This window comes from Telmatherina bonti (assembly GCF_933228915.1).
Source record: "Telmatherina bonti genome assembly, chromosome: 3".
NCBI classification, from domain to species: Eukaryota; Metazoa; Chordata; class Actinopteri; order Atheriniformes; family Telmatherinidae; genus Telmatherina; species Telmatherina bonti.
In genome coordinates this window covers 24,499,615-24,519,864 of record NC_136621.1, presented here as the reverse complement: position 1 = coordinate 24,519,864, position 20,250 = coordinate 24,499,615, and the positions used below count along the sequence as shown (strand labels likewise).

Below are 20,250 nucleotides of genomic sequence, written 5' to 3'. Positions count from 1 at the left end.
CTGGACCTGTCTATAGTCTGTCCAGACTTCAGATAATTCCTGTGTAATTGCACTGTTTACTTCTGGATATGTGGATTTAAGAAGTTATCACTTGAAACCTTAATGGGACTGGACCATGTTTATGTCTGAATGTTTGAAAATATGAAAAATGGATGGTGCAGAGATTTTCAGACTGTACCTTATTTTTATCATAGACACTTTATAAATAAGTATTGGTGTGTTACTTTATGCCAAGTATTTATTAAAATAAAACATTTTTACCAGAGTATCTATCTAAATGATTATGTAGATGATCACTGTTTTTTTCACTCATCAGTTGTCATTGTAGGGTGACCAGATAGTAAATGGGTGTGAATGCTGGTAATGAAACCTGTTGAGCCAAGTTACTTATAGTGTTCAGTCATGCAGATTACTTGTCTGGTTTCAACAAGTGGAAAATGCAATTTTGTAATTTGAGCAAACCTTTAACAGGCCTGTGAAATTGGCACTTTGTTTTAGCTCAATATCTATTTAGGTTGTGAGCCAAGAGAATGATTAGCCTTGCAAGCCAGACTCTCGCTGTGCCAGCGTGCGTCGCTCTGTATTGAATATGCAGAACACTCCAGTCTGGTGTGCCAGGCTAGATAATTATGTGGGTCAACATAACAACTGGTCAGCCTTTTATAATTTAAAAAACTCTTACTCAATTGTCTTTAGTGTACAGCAAAAGGGAAATATTACAGATGGCAGGCATGGTGGTGCTCTCAAACATGCAGTACTGCGATTATATCGGCCATGTATAAAACTATTTTTCCTTATTCTTCATTCAGGCTTTTTGTACTTGGACATTTGTTGGCAATGATCAGTCCAGCTGCAGAGAAACAATATGTCCAAGTACAAAAAAAAACCTGAATAAAAAATAGTATTGTCCAACCAATGCAAAAACAAAAACAAAAGATGCATCTTAATATTTCAGAGCAACTAATTTAGGCTGAAACATGAAATTTGTCTTTGCCTGGTTCAAAAGAATCTTTATTTAAACTTCAATAAAATTACTCATCTTTACAACATGTATGAATAAAAACTAATGAATCTACATGATGAAGACATAAACATGGTCCATTCCTCCAAGTACAGATAAAAACAAACTAGAGAAGCAGACCAGAGAAGCTTTGAATCCCAGTCCCCACCAGACTCCACAACAAAATCTGTGCACAAGGTAGAAAACATTTAAGTGGAACGCTCCGGCTTTAAGATAATGAATTTAAAAACTTCTTTGTTTCCAGAAGTCATTTGAACATACAAGGTCACCTGCTGTGTTTTTGATAATTCAGCAGTTATGTTAGCAAGAAAACATTTGTCAAAAAATGTTTCAAGAAAGTTAAGAAAATGTCAAGTGAAAAGCTATTGACAGCAGGAAAGAGAATAACAAACAGTGGCTGACATGTCTTCATCAATGGCCTAAGTAGCATAACTATTGGCTCCATTAATAAAAAATACATTTAGAGGATTGTCCCGTTCTGTGAGGCGGGCGGAGAGATGGGGGCAATGGCCTAATGTGCAGCAGAGGAAGGCTTGCTGTCCAACAGTTTCTCCACCATGAGCTTGGCGTAACGCATGCGGCTGGCCAGCTCTTTGCTGCAACCAAACTCCTCCAGCAGAGACAGCTTGTAGGTGCGGAAGTCTCGCTTCTCATCAATGTAGGTCACTGCAGCCATCAGCGGACACAGGATTAGCTTGGTGTGGTCCTAGGAAATGGGACACAAGCAAGGGTCATGAAATGGAGGGGGGGAACGTGTCCATAACAGCTGGTGAAGCAAGTGAAGACCAGATGGGACGTGATGCCGCTTGTGTCTACCTGGAAGAAGTTGATCTGAACCGTGCCGTTGCTGAGGTGCAGGACAATGGCACTCTTAGTTCTGAACCAGAGGGAGAGGTAAGGCAGTCGTGCTAGCTCATCTCCTTCCCGCCGTGCCATGTTGGCACCAGCTTTCAGTAGGTGCTCGCTCATGTAATTGCGGAAGTACTTTAGCAGCGTTATCTACAAGAGAAAAGTTACAATTCACTTCATCACTGCGTGTGCAGAGCAAGACACCATCCTCAATCCCTACTAACATGACAACATCCAATTAAACATGAAGAAGAGGAGGGAAGCAACTTGTGAAAAGGTGGAAGAACTGACCTTCTTGCTGAGAGTAGCAGGGAATGAACGAACACTCATGTAGGATTCAGCTGACATCTTGTCAATGTACTGCAGGCTGTCACCGTCAGCATACATGATGAGACGAGTGTAATCATTGAACAGAACACCCACACTGTTGTCACAGAGCTGGTAGCCTGGAAAGGAATCAAAAAGAGAGATTTCATCATGGTACTTCATGAGACATAGATCAGTAGGTGAAAAAATTGAAGTAAAAATAAATGAATACAAAGCTAATAATATGCATAATTATCAAACCCACTGGCAATAGAAGTCCAGTTGATGTGTCACAATTTCATCAAATGGTTGCCAACTTTACATTTGGCAAACTTTGTGACTTATAAATTAGAAAAAAAAATTATATTTATTCCATATATATATATATATATATATATATATATATATATATATATATATATATATATATATATATTTTTTTTTTTTTTTTTTTTTTTTTTTTTTTTTTTTTTTAAACTGGTGTAAGCATGAACTATTTTAACCCTCTGGTGTATGAATTATTAAAAAAGCAATGCCACATCTTTTCACATGTAATATTTTACTTCTACAGACATGTACAGAAACACTTTTCTTTGTCTTTGACTTTTTATTTAGTTATCTATTCTCTAGAAATATTTATAGCATACTGTTATATTTATAAAAGAAATATTCTGTAAAAGTTGACTAGTATCATTTTCTTGTCCTGTTTATCGCTGTTGGTAATTATGTGTACGTGTATATATGAAATTTTATACTAAATTATGTTTTTCTTCAGAGAGTGGCAGTGTGTTGAGTGACTCTCCTAATGTCCACTTAAGTGGAAAAATTGCTAATATATCATCCTCACTTATGAATATACTAGAAAACAACCTTTGAATAGGTGTCCATTGTAGTGGACACAATGCATTAAAAAGGTTAATTACAGATCAGGTTATGCACAATTTAAGCATGAGCAAAAATTGTGATTCACACACTGCTGAGCTTAAAGACTCCTAAATGAAAGTTTTTTTTAAGTTTTTTCCCCTTCAGAATGCAGCTTTAAACTCTGTTTATACAACTCATTATTTTATCGTACAAGTCAGCCATTTCCTTTTGCCCCCTTCCACTATGAGGCCAGCATTCATCATTTCCCTTTAGAAATATAATATTTACAAACCTAAATCAGAGTTAATATGACTTAAAATGCCATTTAAAAAAGAAAAATGCATTGCTAATACATAGACTTGGGGAAAAACAAAAGCTAATGCTTACCCAGTCCATATTTATCTGAGTAGTCAACCCATTTGCTGATCCAGAAGATGGGGATACAGGCAGGATCTTCTGCCTCTTCTGGAAAGACACATAAGAAATCGTATAAATGCCAGGTTAACAAAGTGTTAAAAAATTTTCTTGACCTAAAAAATGTCCAACAACCTAAAAAATATCAATCGGTACTCACCCTGACGTACAACAGCCTTCTCAGAGGGCTTGGCAGCAATGATACTGCTGAGCTGCTGCAGCATGTCTTTCAGGTGTGAAGCAGATGGTTCACCCTCGCTTAACACACACACGTGCACAAATATCAAATCAGCACAGTCACATCTGCTGTAAGTGAGCAATTCAGTCTGAGGTGGGGGGGGGGGACGACTCACCTTGGTACACCCTCATCTTTCACCTCCACTTTCTCTGTGCCTTCTGAAAGCAGAAGATATTATTGTAAATGCATTTATTAAAGTAACCTTACTGAACCTTCTCATAACAAAAGGAATAAATGTCAGTTTCATTGGAAGCACTTCTACCAGTTCTTTGAGAACTCATAGGCAGATAGCGCTGGATCCCTTACCTTTGTTGTTTATAGCAGTCAGGGGGCGTCTTTGGCTGAGCTCCTTAGCCGTGGAGGGGGCAATAGAGAAGCGTGGAGGTACTGTAAGACATGTAGTGGGCAATCGGAGAGGGATGTAGCCGGATGTAAAGAACTCATCCATTTGCAGCTCAGCAATAGTTGGTCTCTGAGCGGGATCAGCATGCAGCATCCTCTTGATGACAGATGATGCAGATGGGTTGATGTGCTGCATACATACCATATAATGGAATGAGTGAGGGACAATTTAAATGTGTTGAGGAAAAAAGAACAATAAAATAAAAAAAATAAAAAAAGCAAAATATGTTCCAACAAGATAATCATATCATCCTACCCAGGGGATAGTGTAATCGTTCTTCTTGATGCGGTTGTAGGTCTCCTTCAGGCAGGAGGTCTCAAAAGGGGGCTTCCCCACCAACAAAGTGTACCTGGAAGAATAAATTGGGAAATAGTTTGACTTTGCCTAATTATGTGGTGCGGACACTGTCTTATCCATGTGTGTTTGTTTGTCCCTGCCACACACACTTACAATATACATCCAAGTGACCAGACATCCACTTCGTAACTGTGGCCTTTTTTACAAAGCACTTCAGGAGCTATGTAGTTCGGTGTTCCACACAAAGTCTTCTTCCGCTCACCATCAAACTCAATTTTAGTTGCCAAACCAAAGTCCCCTAGAGAAGATAGAGACAGCTCCATCATGCAGCAGAACTAAAGTTTGTGGCTTCAGCAAAAAATTCTCAGACTTTGTTATTCCTAATATACAGACTAGTCGCACATTAAAAAAATAAACAAATTTGTGAGAAATTAGGTAGCACATATTAAGAATTGATCATACAAGAAGTATTTAGATGATGCAAGGACAGACGTTATGCTGTCGTTTTAGTAAAAAAAAAAAACATCATGCGTTTTTATGAACTGTAAAGCGCAGCTAACATTAATTATCCAAATATTTTGCACAAAAGAAACACAGGCAAATTCATTTCTAAATAAATTACCTATCTTGAGCTCCATGTCATCATTGAGGAAGATGTTGCCCAGTTTCAAATCTCTGTGGATGACTTTGTTGTTATGCAGGTACTGGACACCACTGAGCAAGTGAGTCATATAGTAGCGAGCCTCAGGCTCAGTCACTGCCTTACGACGCTTGTGCAACTCCAGAAGGGACTGAAATAAAAACAGGTTTTATTAGGAAGCAAATCAATACACCGATGGAATAAAGAAAATTATAAAAACCCTTCAAATATCTTGTGTACATTAAAATGACATGATGTAACCATGTACTGCCGGTTCCCTGTAACCAGTAGTAGTCATAGTAGAAGTACTACTGGAAATTATTTTATATGAACAATATTGAATGAGATTAACAGTAGATCAAAAGCAACTGTTTGAAAATGCATTTCAGTACATAGAAAAATAAATGAGTTTCTGCTATAATTTTATATATATATATATATATATCACGTAATCTTAATTGGGTAAAAACACAACCATGTTCACAGATTTTCCCAACAATGTTCCCAACAGTGGGACAGGGTGTGGGAAAACGGAAGAGGACGTCGTGTTAACGGTTGGTCCTCAGCTGTGTGTTGAATGGAGAGAAAATGTAATTTCACACACTCACCCTTCTCCTACAGATTTCCAAGACCACAAAGACAAAGTCTTCGTCTTCAAAAAACCCGTGGAAGCCGACGATATTCGGGTGATTGAGACTCTTGTGGATGGAGATTTCAGAGGTCATCTTTTCCCTCTGGTGCTGCTTCAGTATCAGAGATTTGGGAACTATCTTACCGGCAAAAACTTGCTTTGTTTCCATATCTGTAATTTCGTAGCACTTTGCAAAACCACCTTTGCCAAGGAATCGTCCCCTTGTGTATCTTCTCATGGTGCGTGAGTCCACCAATATATCTGGAATTTCCTTGAGAGGTGCAGTTTTCGGGTCCACATGTCCCGATGGCTTTGCCGGTTTAGCAATACCAGCACTCATTTTGGGTTAAAGTGTTCTTCGGTGTCGTTACAAAAAAAACTGTATTTGACTCCCCGGCAGTCGAGGTAGCGATGATTGTTGTCAGGGTCAAACTATTTAACTGGATCGACGTTAAATTAGCCTTAGAAGCTAAGTTGCTCCCATAAACACTCTAATACAACCTAAAACTGAGGCTAGCACTAAAAAGAAGACATGAGAGCCTATTAATATCTGCTTCAACAATATAACGAAGCGCATGCAGACCTAAAAATGAAAAGAGTGAAATAAAACCTGACGCGGACATGAAAATATTCGCCAGGCTGGTCCCTCGTTGGTTGCTGCGTTGTTCTGTTCTACCCTTTGACAACAGTCTCTAGTACAAATTTAAAATGCTGCCTCGGTCGTTATGGTGCTCGCTGATTGGTCTGCTAGATTTGAATTGGAGGGCGGTCCAGCAAAGCATCATGGGAAAGGAGTTGCAAAATGCCCAATCACTGAAGAAATAAATATAATCCTATGATATGATTGGCTAAACGGCTACGATCGATTACGCCATGTCACTTTAACAAGTACTGATGGGAGTTGTAGTCCAGACTGGTCTTTTAATCCCAAATGTTTTCGGTGAGTCAAAGCAAAACAGTCTCACGAAAGACCACTGTGCTGATAACTTCTTTTTTTGTTTGTTTGCTTTTTTTTTGTTTGTTTGTAATCGACATAAATCAAAATATGGTAAAACTGTATTAGAAATAGTCACTTTTTTGTCTTTGTGTACATACACATATGACGCACATCAGAAAAGTAGTATATGTTTCCAATGGTTTCCAAGTGTTGAGGTAACTCTAGAATAGACAAATAAAACAAATACTATAAAAAATAATAATAAAAAAACAAAAAACAAAGAAAATGTCCACAAAAACAGACATGGGTGTGAAATAGCTTTACAGGCTTGCTCAAAAGAGTTTAAGGCCTGCCTAAGTCCAGGAGTTTTTCTTTTTTTTAATTGTAATAAATCTTTTTTTATTCCGTCATTCGTTCATCAGTCAACAATAACCTTAGGGAATATTCTTGAAAGTTCCCTAAAGGTGCCCAAAGTATACACCACATTCACAAATCATTATAGTCTTTCTCTAGCTTTCAAAAATGTTTGGATTAGTTCTTTTGTTGTTGTTGTTGTTGTTCCATCACCTTCGTGGACATAATTCATAAATAAATCCATTTTAGTTCCTTTACCCCAAACAAAGGATAACCTTCTGACACATAGATATTATGTGAGAGAACTATACAGAACTGTCTGTTTACATCTGTGGAGAATGTAATTGTCAAAACAATAACATGGAAAACAACTAGGGATTATAACATTCTGAAGTATTGGCGACTTAAATAAAAATGGACTAAGTATCAGTAAGAATATCAGAATCTTCCATTTATTATACAGAGTATTTGAATTAAGAAAACAGCATTAAACCTGTTCAATGAGAAATATTTTATGAGGTTTTAATTTGTTGAAAGTGTACATTCAGGAACAATTTCTTCTTTAAGTCTTCAAATCTTCTTTGCAGGGTTGCAAATGAAAATTTTGGACAGTGAAAACATTTATTGTTTTATCATTACTCCACTATATATTAAGTTGAAAATCTACATTTGAAAAATGCAATTATTTGGGATCTTGAGTGCATGGAGACTTGCTACCATTGTATTTAAATAAAACACCAAGTAATTACAGCTGGAGCGTACACAAAAATCCAAACAAAACCTTGTATAACATTACTTCGATGAGAACATTTACTTCACTTTGATCAGAGGAGCAGCCTTGCAATGGATTGGCAACCCATCAAAGGTACTCTGCCTTTGGTCTAGTAGCTGCCGGGATTAATAACAGTATCTAAAGTGTAACATTTGACTAAGAAAATGTCCCAAACTATATGTCTATGAAGAATATGCTGAATCCATTTTCTATTGTTTGTCTGATTTTACTGACCACACATTCAAACAACGCCACACAACTTAAATGGTCTTACTGTGGGGTTGTATTTCAAGACTTTTAGCCAAAATAGTTTTCATGTTTTCATTTTTGTGTTGTTCCATGTTCTTCTTTTTGCCATTTAAAGTACTTTGGGTTACCCTAATGTATCTGACAACAGTGCTAAACAAAGCTTAGTTGAATATTGTCAAGAAAAATAAATTTGTTTTTTTTCATGAATGACAAAAGGCTGCAAAAAAATTATATTAAGTGTTGAGTACAGCCAAAGTATTTAAGTGACTAACCAGTGTGTAAAATATACGCAGACATGGGATGAGGTGGGGTTTGAGGGTTTGGTGGGTAACTTTCTGTTCATCCTAAAAACAGAGTCACATTTCTGTCATTAGATTCCAGCAGATCCAAGAACAGCTCCACCAGTGTTAGTTGGTTGATCATTGGTCTTGTGTTTACTCTACCATAAAGGTCAGGTCTTCTTTCCTCTGAGAGTTAGAGTACTTTGTGTTTACAGTAGATTTCCATTAGTTCTTTTTTTTCCCAAAATATACATACTAAACAGTGCTTTGGTTCAAACATTGGAAATGGCTCGTAGTGGTTATTTAACAGTTTCTAGACAGTAAAAAAAAAAAAAAAAATGTAATTCACACATTGATACCAACTAAAGTTAACAGCAATCATTTTGGACACTGAAGTTGGTTTTATCTATTAAATTGCTACACCATACCATAGTGTCTTATCTTGGCCATGTCATAGAAAAAAATCCTGGACACACCACTCATCAGGCATTACTTACTGCTAAATCACTGTATCTTTTACCAAAAATAAATATATTTGACACTTGTTTTTTCATGTAGCATATTGTTTAAATTCTGCAAATTTATTTTTACTGATTAATTGTTTCTGTACATTTTATATACAGCATGTAACTGTTGTTTGCGCAGAACAGGGAGTAAATTCAATAAAACTGAAATTAGAATAAAAATAGCAATAATAGCATACTAGAAAAAATACAACACTTAAAACTAAACATTGAGCTAGGAAAAATTATTAGCCTCAGAATATGGCCCACGTGTGGTCTTAACAGTGTGGGAGACCTATCTGCCTAAACTAAGCAATATATCAACTAGAAACTGCTAAATCTATTTTCTCTTTCAGCCTTTGAGGCATATTTGAAGCTCACAACATTTACTGCTGTCAAAATCAGCTTATGAAACTCATGGGCCCTGGCCAGCATAACACATGCTAGGCCACTAAGTCCAGTCCATGACCTTTGGGCCACTTGTGGCCCATGTAACCATAACTAAGCAATGAGAACCAAAAATAGTCCATTTGGTCGAGATAAGTGATATTTTGACAAGTTACACACAATATATATTATTACTTACATTCGACAGAAGTATTTCCAGCCACTACTTTGTGTATTTTGCCTTGAAAGAGATAACCGGAAGTGTTAATGGATGAGTGTGACTTGGCTGCAGACTGATCCACTCTCACGTGAAGTGACAGAGGGGTGGCGAGTGGACCCCACGTCTGTCTGCTACATACACTTATGGGTGTAGAGGCTTCCGTTTGCGGTTCGCAACTTCAACTCGTGGCGAGACTTTTAAGCTAAAAATATGCCAACTCATTGCAAGGAAAGAGGAACACAAATCCCAGGATACTTTGGAGGAAACCGTGTGACTGCCGCCCGCGGGGAAACTTTCACTTCTCCGTTCAGTTTCATCTGATGTCTGTTCCTGAAAACGACGCTTGTTGACGCGACTGTTGCTGTTGAAGCAGGTCCAGGATCCCGCTTCAGGTTTCTGGTGGGACATGTAGATCCATGTCGTGTTGCAGCTTAAAATAAATTACGCAAAACTTCTTTTTTTTTTTTTTTTCTTTAAACTACTCGGTTGTGTTTTCCTGGTTACTTGACAGGAGACATGGCGGTGTATGACCCTCAAGTTCAGTCCGCCTCCGCGGAGATTAAAGAGTCCACAGTGTTATCCTCCATGGCCTGAGATTCTCGCAGCGGGTGAAGATGATCGGATCGCCGGACGTGCTGGCTTTCACCAGTACGGAGGGTTTTTGGGAAGGAGTAGAGGAGCAAGAGGATCTGAGTTTACCTGAGGACCTTTCTGTCCCTCCTTTCCCAGTTTTTCATCCCTGGACCACAAGAGCCCAGTTCCACAGAGACTTCATATTGGTGGCTGAATTCTCAGAGCAGGTGTGTGTGTGTGTATCTAATGGGAAATATAGATATTAAACTGCACAAAAACTATGTCGTTTCCTTGGTCTTCAGATACAAATGACAGGTGTATTAGTACAGGTGTGATCATAGGGGAAAAAAGATCTACATGTCCTTTTTTTTTTTTTTTTTTAAATGATCATTTAGTGTTTTTGTACCATTATGGAGTACAAAGCCTAATTCTTTTATATATTTCTCGTAACTGCATCTTATGACTCAGACTATGTACTTAATTCCTGTTTTTGCGTAGTGACGCTAAGTATGTGTTGAATGTTAACTTTTTTTAGGAAGTGTTGTTTTTTTTTGGTTTTTTTTAAAAAGATCTTTTAAAGTGAGATCTGCTTAACTCTTCACTAAATGCAGTCAGACCCACAGAGGAACCATCACAGGCACACAGGAGCACTTATGAAAACATAAACTTTTAAAAAGCATCATGTTTTTTAAAGAAATGTTCTGTAAAAGCCACCCTTCTTAGAACAATTGATGAAAAGATATCACCTTATTTATGCTGACCAAACCTCAAAAGAGCCTTTTAAAAATCTTAGGTAGTTTTCTTTACTGGTTTTTGTCTTTGTAGTGACCAGCATCAACTAGCACCCTTTTTTTTTCTTTTAAATTTCTACTAAATTTTAGATACTTGTTAATGCAAACAAACTTCCATCAGAGAAAACAATCTTCATTGACGAAGTCCAGAGTTTGTGTGTGAGGCATTTATAGATAAATGTAAAAAGATGCAAGATATTTCAGAAACTTAAGCATTTAATGACAAACGAAAGCAGATATGTTGTTTAAATTGATTGAATCACTCCAAACTCCCATTCCTGTCTCCAGGTGGGTCCAAAGCCTGTGCTGACAATACCAGATGACCAGAAAGTCATTGGCTCTTTTGACCTCAACCACTTCTCCGTTCGCATCATGTCTGTGGACTATCAGGCATCCGGGCCCTGTCACGCTCCTCCTTCTTCACCTGGTCCCCGACTCAACTTCAGTGAGGACTCCAAAGTAATCCTGGGAGATTCAGCAGACGATGCATTTGCATACGTTCATCACCTGACTCTGTATGACCTGGAGGCTCGGGGTATGGTCCGCCCTTTCTGCATGGCCTATGTGTGCTCAGACCAGACTAAGCTGATGGAGAACTTTGCTGAGCTGTCAGCATGCTTCTCTCAGGCATCTGACAGCCTGAAGACGGGAAACAGACAAGCGTTTTCCACAGAGCTGCAGCGGAAACTACAAGAGCTCGAGTAAGATAAGTCGACTCTGTTATTGTCAAATGAGAATATAGAATCCAGGTTGTAAGTAGTTGATCTCACAGTTTTTTTTGTTTTGTTTTTTTAACCATTTCTCTTCGGATTCTGGCTTGGCACATTTAATCTGAAATACAAAAACAAATTGCAGATTAAAGCACAACGCGTCAAATGTAATTTTAATGGTTTAACTTGGAACTAGAAAAGACTGTGTGGAAGATATTCTTCTTTCTGTATGAATTGAGCTTGCAAGTGAAACACGATGATGCTCAAAAAAGCAGAAATTCAACAATGAGATAGTAGCTGGTTTGTCAGCGTGGTTGCCCAATCCTAGAAGGAAACGAGAAATTAGATGATTACTTTAGAAGGTTGTTCCACCTATAGGGGGGAAATTTATTGCAAAATGAATTTAAAAAAAACTGCCTATGAATTAATATTAGTATGCAGATAAATATCCACAGTACTTGTACATTGGCAGCAAATAATAAAGGTTCTAGTGTGTATCAATATGGGGTCTCTGTAGCTTAGGCTTGCTACAGACTGATATCAAATTAGTTTATTTATAAAGCCCTTTTAACTCTAGCTATGGCTACACAAAATGCTGTACAATATATCAAGTAGTGGCAAAAAACACTAAACACATACAATTAATAAAATGTAAAAAATAAAGTAATAAAATTAAAGACTTAATAGTAATAAAAACCAAAATAAAAGCAGTTAGAAGCAGGTGGGTTAAAAGCCAGTGAGTATAAATGAGTCTTAAGACGAGTTATAAAACTGGACAGTGAGGGAGACTGGCAAATAAGTAATGGTAAGCTGCTCCAGTTTATGGGATGAGTAGAGTTGTGCACAATAACAGGATTCACAGTAAATTATTATCCATTGATTCAAGCCTCCGTATCATAGTCATTCACTGGCCTCCCATTGGCTACAGCCAGCGACTCTATTATTGTCTGCTTTAACTTTTTTTTTTTTTTTTTTTTTTTTTTTAACTTTTTTGGTGTGTAGTCATGAAACAAGTCTATAAACCAACAATACTCTCCACATGAAAAAATAGATCCTTATCAGAAGCCTGTTTCCAGAGTAGATGAAATCTACAGATTCATTCAGGAAATAGCTAAAAAGCTGTAAACTCTATTCATGTGCTGGGATAATAAATATGTTATTGTTTCTGGCACAACAGGTGAAACCTCATGTTTACTCTGGTGGCGGATTGATTCAAATCTTTTATGTTGCACTAGACAAACATATGCTACACATGTATAAAATGAGCTTTTTTTCGAGGACAGCTTGTGTCAAATATACAAATATAGTCATAAAGCAGACAAAAAGAGCCTTTGTGTTTGAGAAAACAGGACACAGAGGAAATATGTTACATAAAAAAAGTAAATAAACAAAGAAAAGTAAAATATATACAATGGAGTCCTTTTAAAAAAGGTTTAATATACATATATATATATATATCTATATATATATATAGATATATATATATATATATATAGATATATATCAGCCTTAAATGATTCCACCTTGTTGGTTTTTCCACAAGAACTGAATTTTAGTTCAGGCCAGAGAAATACCAGCATCAAACATGGTTGGCAGAATCCAGCTTGGTTATGGTTGGGAAAGGCCGGTTGTATCTCCCACCTCACGTGATTAGAAACCCACTTGTATGTACTCCAATTGTGTGGATTTAATAGAGCTGTGCAACTTGCATCCCAAGTCACAGCATCAGCCTAACAGGATCTCTTTTGGGTTGGCAGCATTTGATGGATCTCATTGCGAAGATCAGTGTATTCTCTGTTTGCTGTTTCTCTGTTCTACCACCAAATTCTGCGTTGAGCATGGTCATGGTGTTTTCCTGAGAATAAACAATTCTCCTTTCTCAATAAATACACATCTGTGCCTAAGCACAGTTGCTGAATTAAGGCTGTTGTTACATCTTGCTGCCGGATGCATAGGTATTAGGGATGTGGATCTAACAACTCACGATTCAATTTGATTCCGATTTTCGGGGTGACGATTCGATTCAGAATTGATTCTCAATAGATTCTAAACAGATTTTAGATTCACATCATTACACTTTGGTAACAAAAGGTTCTAATTTCCTACATAACTTCATTCTTCTATAAGCTAGAAAGAACTGAGAAATAATAATGGTTGATTTGATTTCAATTGCTACGTGTACAAAACTTTTTTTGATCATCATTTTTCTTAATTTCAATTAGAAAAAAACAACACAGTAGCCAGAGCCTCATTCTGCTTCTACAATGCCCAAGAAGACAAATAAAAATGACAAATTTTTATAATGAATTATTTTTATTTGGAAAAAGAAACAAATTAAAAAAAAAAAAAAAAAAAATCAATTCTAAAATTGTGAAGCAAAAACTCCCAAATTTTGATTTGATTCCCCATCCCTTGTAGCTATCTTGTCTTCCTGGAATTCTTAATTGTAGATCTGGACTGAACATGTCTCCCTCTGGCTGTCCCAGGTACAGACGGTTGTCTCTGCTCCAGGAGACAGAACCTCAGAGGACAACAAATGAGTCCACAGTCGTTGATGAGAAAGGAGATGAGCTTGAAGCTTTGGAACGTTTGATCTTAAACCATAGAGAGCTCCTACGCCAGGTCACATCCTACCCAAACCGGAAGCTCAAACAACCTGACTTCCTGCCCTATGACCCGGCTGACTCCCTCACTGATCCGACGGCGTTGTCGCTTCCTGATACGTGCTCCTCCCTCTCTACCTCGCCCTCCTGCAAGTCAGAGCACCACCTGAAGTCACTGCAGGAGCTCTGCAACACCTACTTCCTGTTCCTGATGAAGGAGCAGCTTGCAGACACAGAACGCCGTCTGCGTGGTGACAGGAGTGTCCTGCGAACCACTCGTGTCGCACGTGCACTGTCCAGGAGGCTGAAGATCACTAACTTCCTGTTTGAGCTGTTGAGTCCAGAGGATGTTGAGGAGATGGAAGCAGAGGGAGCTGAGATGGAGCAACAGGGTGTCTCCAGTACAAAAGAAGGTCCAGAGACAGTTCGATCAGATCCACAGAGTCTGGAGTCATTCTTTTCCTGTGTGGAGGAGATACCGATCAAACTGGAGGCAGTAGAAGTGGGGACAGTGAACCCTGAAGCTCCAGCTACTGCCACAGAGATGACGGGGAGTGTGAGCAGCAGCGACAGCATTGAAGTGCTCGGGACTGAGAAGTCTTATCGGACACAGTACATCATTGTCGGGTCCGACAGCAGAGGTATGTTTCATTTCTAATATTAATTACAGCTTGTTTGCATTTCCGACCTTTGGACTAGGCCAGCTGCTGGCTGTAACTTACGAAGGGATCATTGATCTGCTAATTTAAATCTAATGCTAATAAGCAAATCTCAGAATCACTTGAAATCCTCCATCATTAGTTTAATCTGTTCAGTGTAGAGTTTACTCAAGTTATCAGCTGATTGCTGATAAGTTACAGCTTTATCAATAATATATTCAAAAGAGAACGCTTCCTAAACCTCTTGTTGGATGTCGCTGTGAAACTGGGAAATGATCGTGGCTTTGAAGATGTGTCTGTTTTGGTATATTGAAATAACTTAAAATGAGCGACGTAAACAATCAGATGAGCTGAGAATCTTGTCTCCAACACAGAAACGGTGCCAGATGTTTGTATCCAGCGTGCACCAGTGGATACAGGTGTCAGACGTGTGCGAGCCTATGCCAAACGCGCCAACAGCGAGGACAGCATCGAAGTGCTGAGCACCACCGAGTCCATCTTCCCAGATGACCTAACTGCCATCACTGAGGAGGAAGCAGAAGTTCACCCTCTTACCAACGGCTTTGAGAATGAAAAAGAAATGCAGACTGGATGTCACCCTGACAAAGAGCTCGACAAGAGCAAAGCTGCTAATTCAGAGAATAAACTGGAACTTGAAGCGCCTGTTGACAGAGAGGAGGCTTCAGAGGAATCGCTGGTTAGCGGTGGTTCTATGCCTGAAGGAGATTCAACTCTTGGGAGTAAAAATGAAGTCCATGAACACACCACCCCGGAGAGGGCATGCAAACTGGTTCAAGGTAACACAACTACAAAAAGATCTTTCTGAATCCACAAACAGTAAATATCGTTTACGACCACAAACACTTCGAGAGAATTCCAAAGATGTGCTTTCATTTTGCACTTAAGTTTTACTATGACAGTACACTGATGGAAAAAAGTCTTCAAGCAGTAAAACCTACAACTCAGTACAACGAATATTCACCTCATGGAATAATTGTCTAAGTTATATTTTGGCTGAATTGTGAAATTGTTTAAGTTTACTATCCCAGCATTTCTGATTCACTGGGCATCATCATTATAAACAAAAAAAAAAGCCAAAATGTTTTGAGCCCGATTGTATAAAATAACCATACAGATAATCCAGAAATCATTTTCTGCACTCCAATGAGTCAAAGTTCAATTCCTGCATATGTTTTATTTTCAAGTCAAAGGTCATAGTAATAAGTTTGCTCTGCAGAACATTTGAACGTGTCCCCAGCACACACAAAGGAAAAAGAGCCCTTTTTTCCCCACTTCCCTCTGCTCTGTTAAAAACATTGGATTTTCCTTTTTAGCAAATGGAAGATCCCATCACTGGTTCTGAAGTGAGGCATAAATTTGATCTAATAGAGGGTGAGCAACCAGGGGAAAAGGTTCACTTAAAAACCCTAAACTGACCCTGCCTCATTGCACTTTGAATGACAAAGCAAGATTAAATCTTTCACTAAGAATTAAATCCTTTCCAGGTTGGAATCAGTGAAGATTTTTTTTTAATCAAGACAAGCCAGAGAGGTGAAAACACTGCAAAGTAATAGTCACATTACATAAGTCGTCAGAATTTGATAGTTATCCAAAAGCTGAGACAAAGTTAGCTTGTTTGTGAGGTGTAGGACTGAAACTGTTGTTTCCTTGGTATGTTATTAAAAAAGAAAGATGTAATCTATTCAGCCCCTGAACCTCAATCCTAAATCTCTAAATGTATAAATAACCAATATGATAAATACTGAGATTGGTGTAATTGGGTAAATTTCACTCCTTGGTAGAGATGAACCATAAAAGTTGGCCAATTGTGCATCATGTACCTGAAATGTTTTATATCATGGTCAAATTTAAGGTTATATTTATACACATCATATATAAGTGCAGGGCCTGTAATCCAGCATTGGCAATCAGCTCAATTTGTTTGAACAGAAACTAAATTCAGATTTTTTTTCCTTTCAGTAAACAAAGTTATAAATGACTTATCTTCAACAGGTCACTAACAGAAAACAATGTTTTTATTGTTAGTATCGGCGCAGTCGGCACCGCAGTGGCCTGAGGTCCAACAGAGGGTGAAGTTAGTTCATCTCTACTTGAACTCTGCCTCTCCTGTTGGCCTGGCAGACATTGACCAGAGGTCTCCACCGTGCCCTCCTTTGAGACTGCTTAGTGTAGATGAGGCGTCGGACTGCATCAGCTTCACCAGCTCATCAGACCCACCCTCTCCCACTCAAAATAAGTACAGCAAAACCCACTTGGATAAGAGGAGGAGGAGAAGGAAGGCCGGCCTTAGAGCCCTCAGGTTCATCAAGCAGCACTCGTTTTCCCAGCATGCTGTGTTTTGTCTCCTGAGTGGTCGGCCGCTGGTTGTCATCGGAGGGGATGAGAGTTTAGTGAGGAAGCTGGTGGGTGCTCTGAGACTCTTCCTGCCTGCGCCTGGTCTTGATGGAAGTGCAGTGATGCCCTGTTTGACCATGCCCCTTCAGCTGACTGACCTGCTCACCTGGAGACTCATAGGAATACACAGGTGTGGATTTCTTACTTCCCTTTGTTTGTTTTTTTTTTTAAAAAAAACAAAAAACAAAAAACACATCATGCATGTTGACTGGAGGGTGGCAAGCACAAATCAAATAGCTCAAACAGCACTTTAAAAAAAAAAAAAGAAAAAGAAAACATCACGTCTTCTGAGCTCTTTACACGTTTGTTAAAACCGTCCATTTTAACTGCTGCTTAACATTGAGGTTTCTCATAGTTTGTTTTGTCGCCCAGCAACTGGATGTTCAATGAAATTCCTTTACTTAATGGCATCATTAAGAAGAAAAACCTGGACTTAAAAACCAAGTAGTTGTGTCCCCTGTAGTCGAAAAGCTTCTCTTTGATGTGGACAAACCTGTTACATGCACAAAAAGCTTTAACAGCAAAATGACAAAAGCATCTTAGTCTGAACTGGTAGCTAAGAACATATCTTTTGAGGCACATGACAACTGCACGGATAAACCTGAAGTGGTTTGATGTGCTGGCACTTTGCAGTCCTTTGTGCAATGTCTGAGATTTATGCAGTTGTCCTGCCTTTTCTTTTGTTACAGAGAAAAAACAAAAGATTACATCATTTAGTTTTGCATTAATGTGTAAAACATCAGGATCAGAAATGAGACACGTCAAATAAATGTTTAAGTAGATTTAGAGAAGTACACTTAAAGTCGCTTTAACGAATGTTTTATTTCCCCTCCATTCAACCAGTAAAAGTAACATTGTTTTTCCCTCCTCACCAGATCATCCTCCAGCTCATCAGCCACCATTCTTCATTCTCTGAGTCGATACAGCCGTTATCTGGCTCTGCTGGACCTCGATCAGAGGACTCTAAAGAGTCCGTCCTATTCCGGTTCCCTTATAAACGTACTGACCAATCCCAACACTGGCATCAGCAGAGGCATCACCTATCTACTGCATTTAGAGAGCTGCCTGACTGCACTGTCCAACCAGGTAATGCTGCAAACGTTTGTACCTGCTTTACGATGCCCGAACACCGTAGAACACGGTGCTGAAGGAAAGGATTTCCTGCACGCACAGGGGTTGCCTGGCAGCGAAAGTGATTCAAGAGTGATGCGCTTCTTGTCTGACCTCATCAAGCAGCACCATGCAGGTCGTGGACCACCAGTTTTACAATTCTCTTACTGCCCAGTGCATCTTTATAGAAATACAAACGCAACATGAGAGCAAAAAAAGACTGGATGAAGAGGAGATGCCCGGGCTTCTCACCTACAGGAAAATGCACTTCTGTCGCATGATGGCAGTGGTTCATGTTAAATCCCAACTGCTGTGAACTGAAGATTTTTTTTTCTTTTCTTGCTATGTGTTGATGATCTGGATAATATATTTTAGTATATATTACTAAATATAATATTCGTATATATTTTAGTTAATGGATATATGTAATGCAAGTCTTATACAGCTTACTTATACTTATTTTAAAGCTGTATGTTGATCACTCTGTTACATGTGAATCCATGTAATTTAACATGCCTGAGCCACAAATGAGCACTGTGCAATTTAAGGAAGCAAAAAGACTTCCAACAAATCTAAGAGTAGCATCATACCACACTGGCATCTATCCATGACCACACTGGTTTTGTTGGGAATGTTTCATGTTCCACTGTCATTGAAGTTTTGCATAAATCTGCTGTAGTTTTATATAAAAGGCAAAAGATTAAACAAGGACAAACAATGAGAATAACTAGAAGTTACCTCAAGACTTGGACTGAGTGTTTTTATTTTGTTTTTTTGTTTGTTTTTTTTAAATGGCTAGTTTAATGTTACTTGTGTGAAGACAGAAAAAACATTTCTTTGTTTAAAACTAAAAACTGACTGCAACAGATCCTTGTCAGAATTGTTTTGTTAATGTAGCACATTTTTGTCCATCTTTGCTGATTTAAGTCAATGTTTGTTGGGGAATTAAAAAAATAGTTTCAAAATATTAATTTAAAAATTATTTAAGTGGATTAAAAGAAAAAACCCACAATGATAAATAATACTGTAAATTTCTTCATCATTGCTGGATTTGCATTGAAAGTTTCTAACTGTATTTCTGGGTGGTTTATTGCTGCACTAAATCAGATATTGTTTCAGATTTATGACTGTTTCTTGATGTGTGACAGTATTTTGAGTATAATCGTGTGTCAAATTTTTAACAACTCTCCACAGTTTGTGAGAGGAAGAAAAAAACAAGTTTTAATAAAAACATTTTGTTTTATGCCGTCCTAACAATATACACAAAGACTAAATGTAACAATAGAAGGTTTGGACTTCCACCATGCTATTTGTTGTGGCAGATACAGTCCAATAGTTTGCATTCTGAGATCAACAACTTCTTCTTTCAGTGTGCATTTAAATGATTTTATTCATGCTTTTAAGAGACAAATTCACTGTGATTGCTCTGAAACTGAAGTCCTGCTTTGCACTAGTTCTGAAGTCTGAACAGTGTTTCACCAAATAAAGATATTTTTCTTTTAATCAGAATGGCTCCTAAACCCAGCTGTGGTTATTTTACTAACATAATTATCTCTTATAAAACATGTATAGTTACAAAAAGTAGAAAGTGAATATGAAAAAGTATTTTGTCAAATTATTGAACATAAACACTGTAAACAAAATGCCAAACTTCAGAATGAAACTTAGCCTGGTTTTAACCGGTAGCACAAACATCAGTAGTGATGAAGCTACATTAAAAATCTTATCAAAGCAAAAAGGCTCAGTTTTAACACCTGTTCTGTGCATAGTTTCAGTCCAGCATCAGCAGGAAGTAGCCAAATGTCATCATATTCAGCCATGTGGAGAGACAGACAGCTGTAAATCAGAGTTTCAGGACTCCTGTAGCTGCCAAGCTGTTGGAGGAGGTTCAGTCCGGCCACAGCTGGAATCACTGAGGAGCAAAACGTATTACAAGAGAAACGCATTGAGTTTAAGAACTGATATAATGATGTTTGAACTTCGCAGTTGACAAACCAGTTCATTGGTAATACAATCATTTTAT

At 38.1% G+C, this 20,250-nt stretch overlaps 2 protein-coding genes across 2 annotated transcripts; one reads left to right on the top strand and one right to left on the bottom strand.

Annotated features, from left to right (window-relative positions):
• Positions 1-1,174: 1,174 nt before the first annotated feature.
• On the bottom strand, positions 1,175-6,003 carry plk1 (polo-like kinase 1; the record flags this gene model as incomplete). The annotated part of the gene is made up of 11 exons (XM_079264765.1): positions 1,175-1,727; positions 1,838-2,020; positions 2,162-2,316; positions 3,428-3,505; positions 3,615-3,712; positions 3,808-3,850; positions 3,999-4,224; positions 4,351-4,444; positions 4,546-4,690; positions 5,015-5,183; positions 5,641-6,003. 11 exons carry the CDS (start codon positions 6,001-6,003, stop codon positions 1,533-1,535), a joined length of 1,749 nt encoding a protein of 582 aa, XP_079120891.1. The 3' UTR covers positions 1,175-1,532.
• Positions 6,004-9,677: 3,674 nt separating this feature from the next.
• Positions 9,678-19,629, top strand: LOC306774628 (guanine nucleotide exchange protein SMCR8-like). Its single transcript, XM_079264764.1, has 7 exons — positions 9,678-9,765; positions 9,878-10,166; positions 11,019-11,431; positions 13,927-14,684; positions 15,077-15,499; positions 16,749-17,247; positions 17,993-19,629. Exons 2-7 carry the CDS (start codon positions 9,981-9,983, stop codon positions 18,432-18,434), a joined length of 2,721 nt encoding a protein of 906 aa, XP_079120890.1. The 5' UTR covers positions 9,678-9,765; positions 9,878-9,980; the 3' UTR covers positions 18,435-19,629.
• Positions 19,630-20,250: the final 621 nt, after the last annotated feature.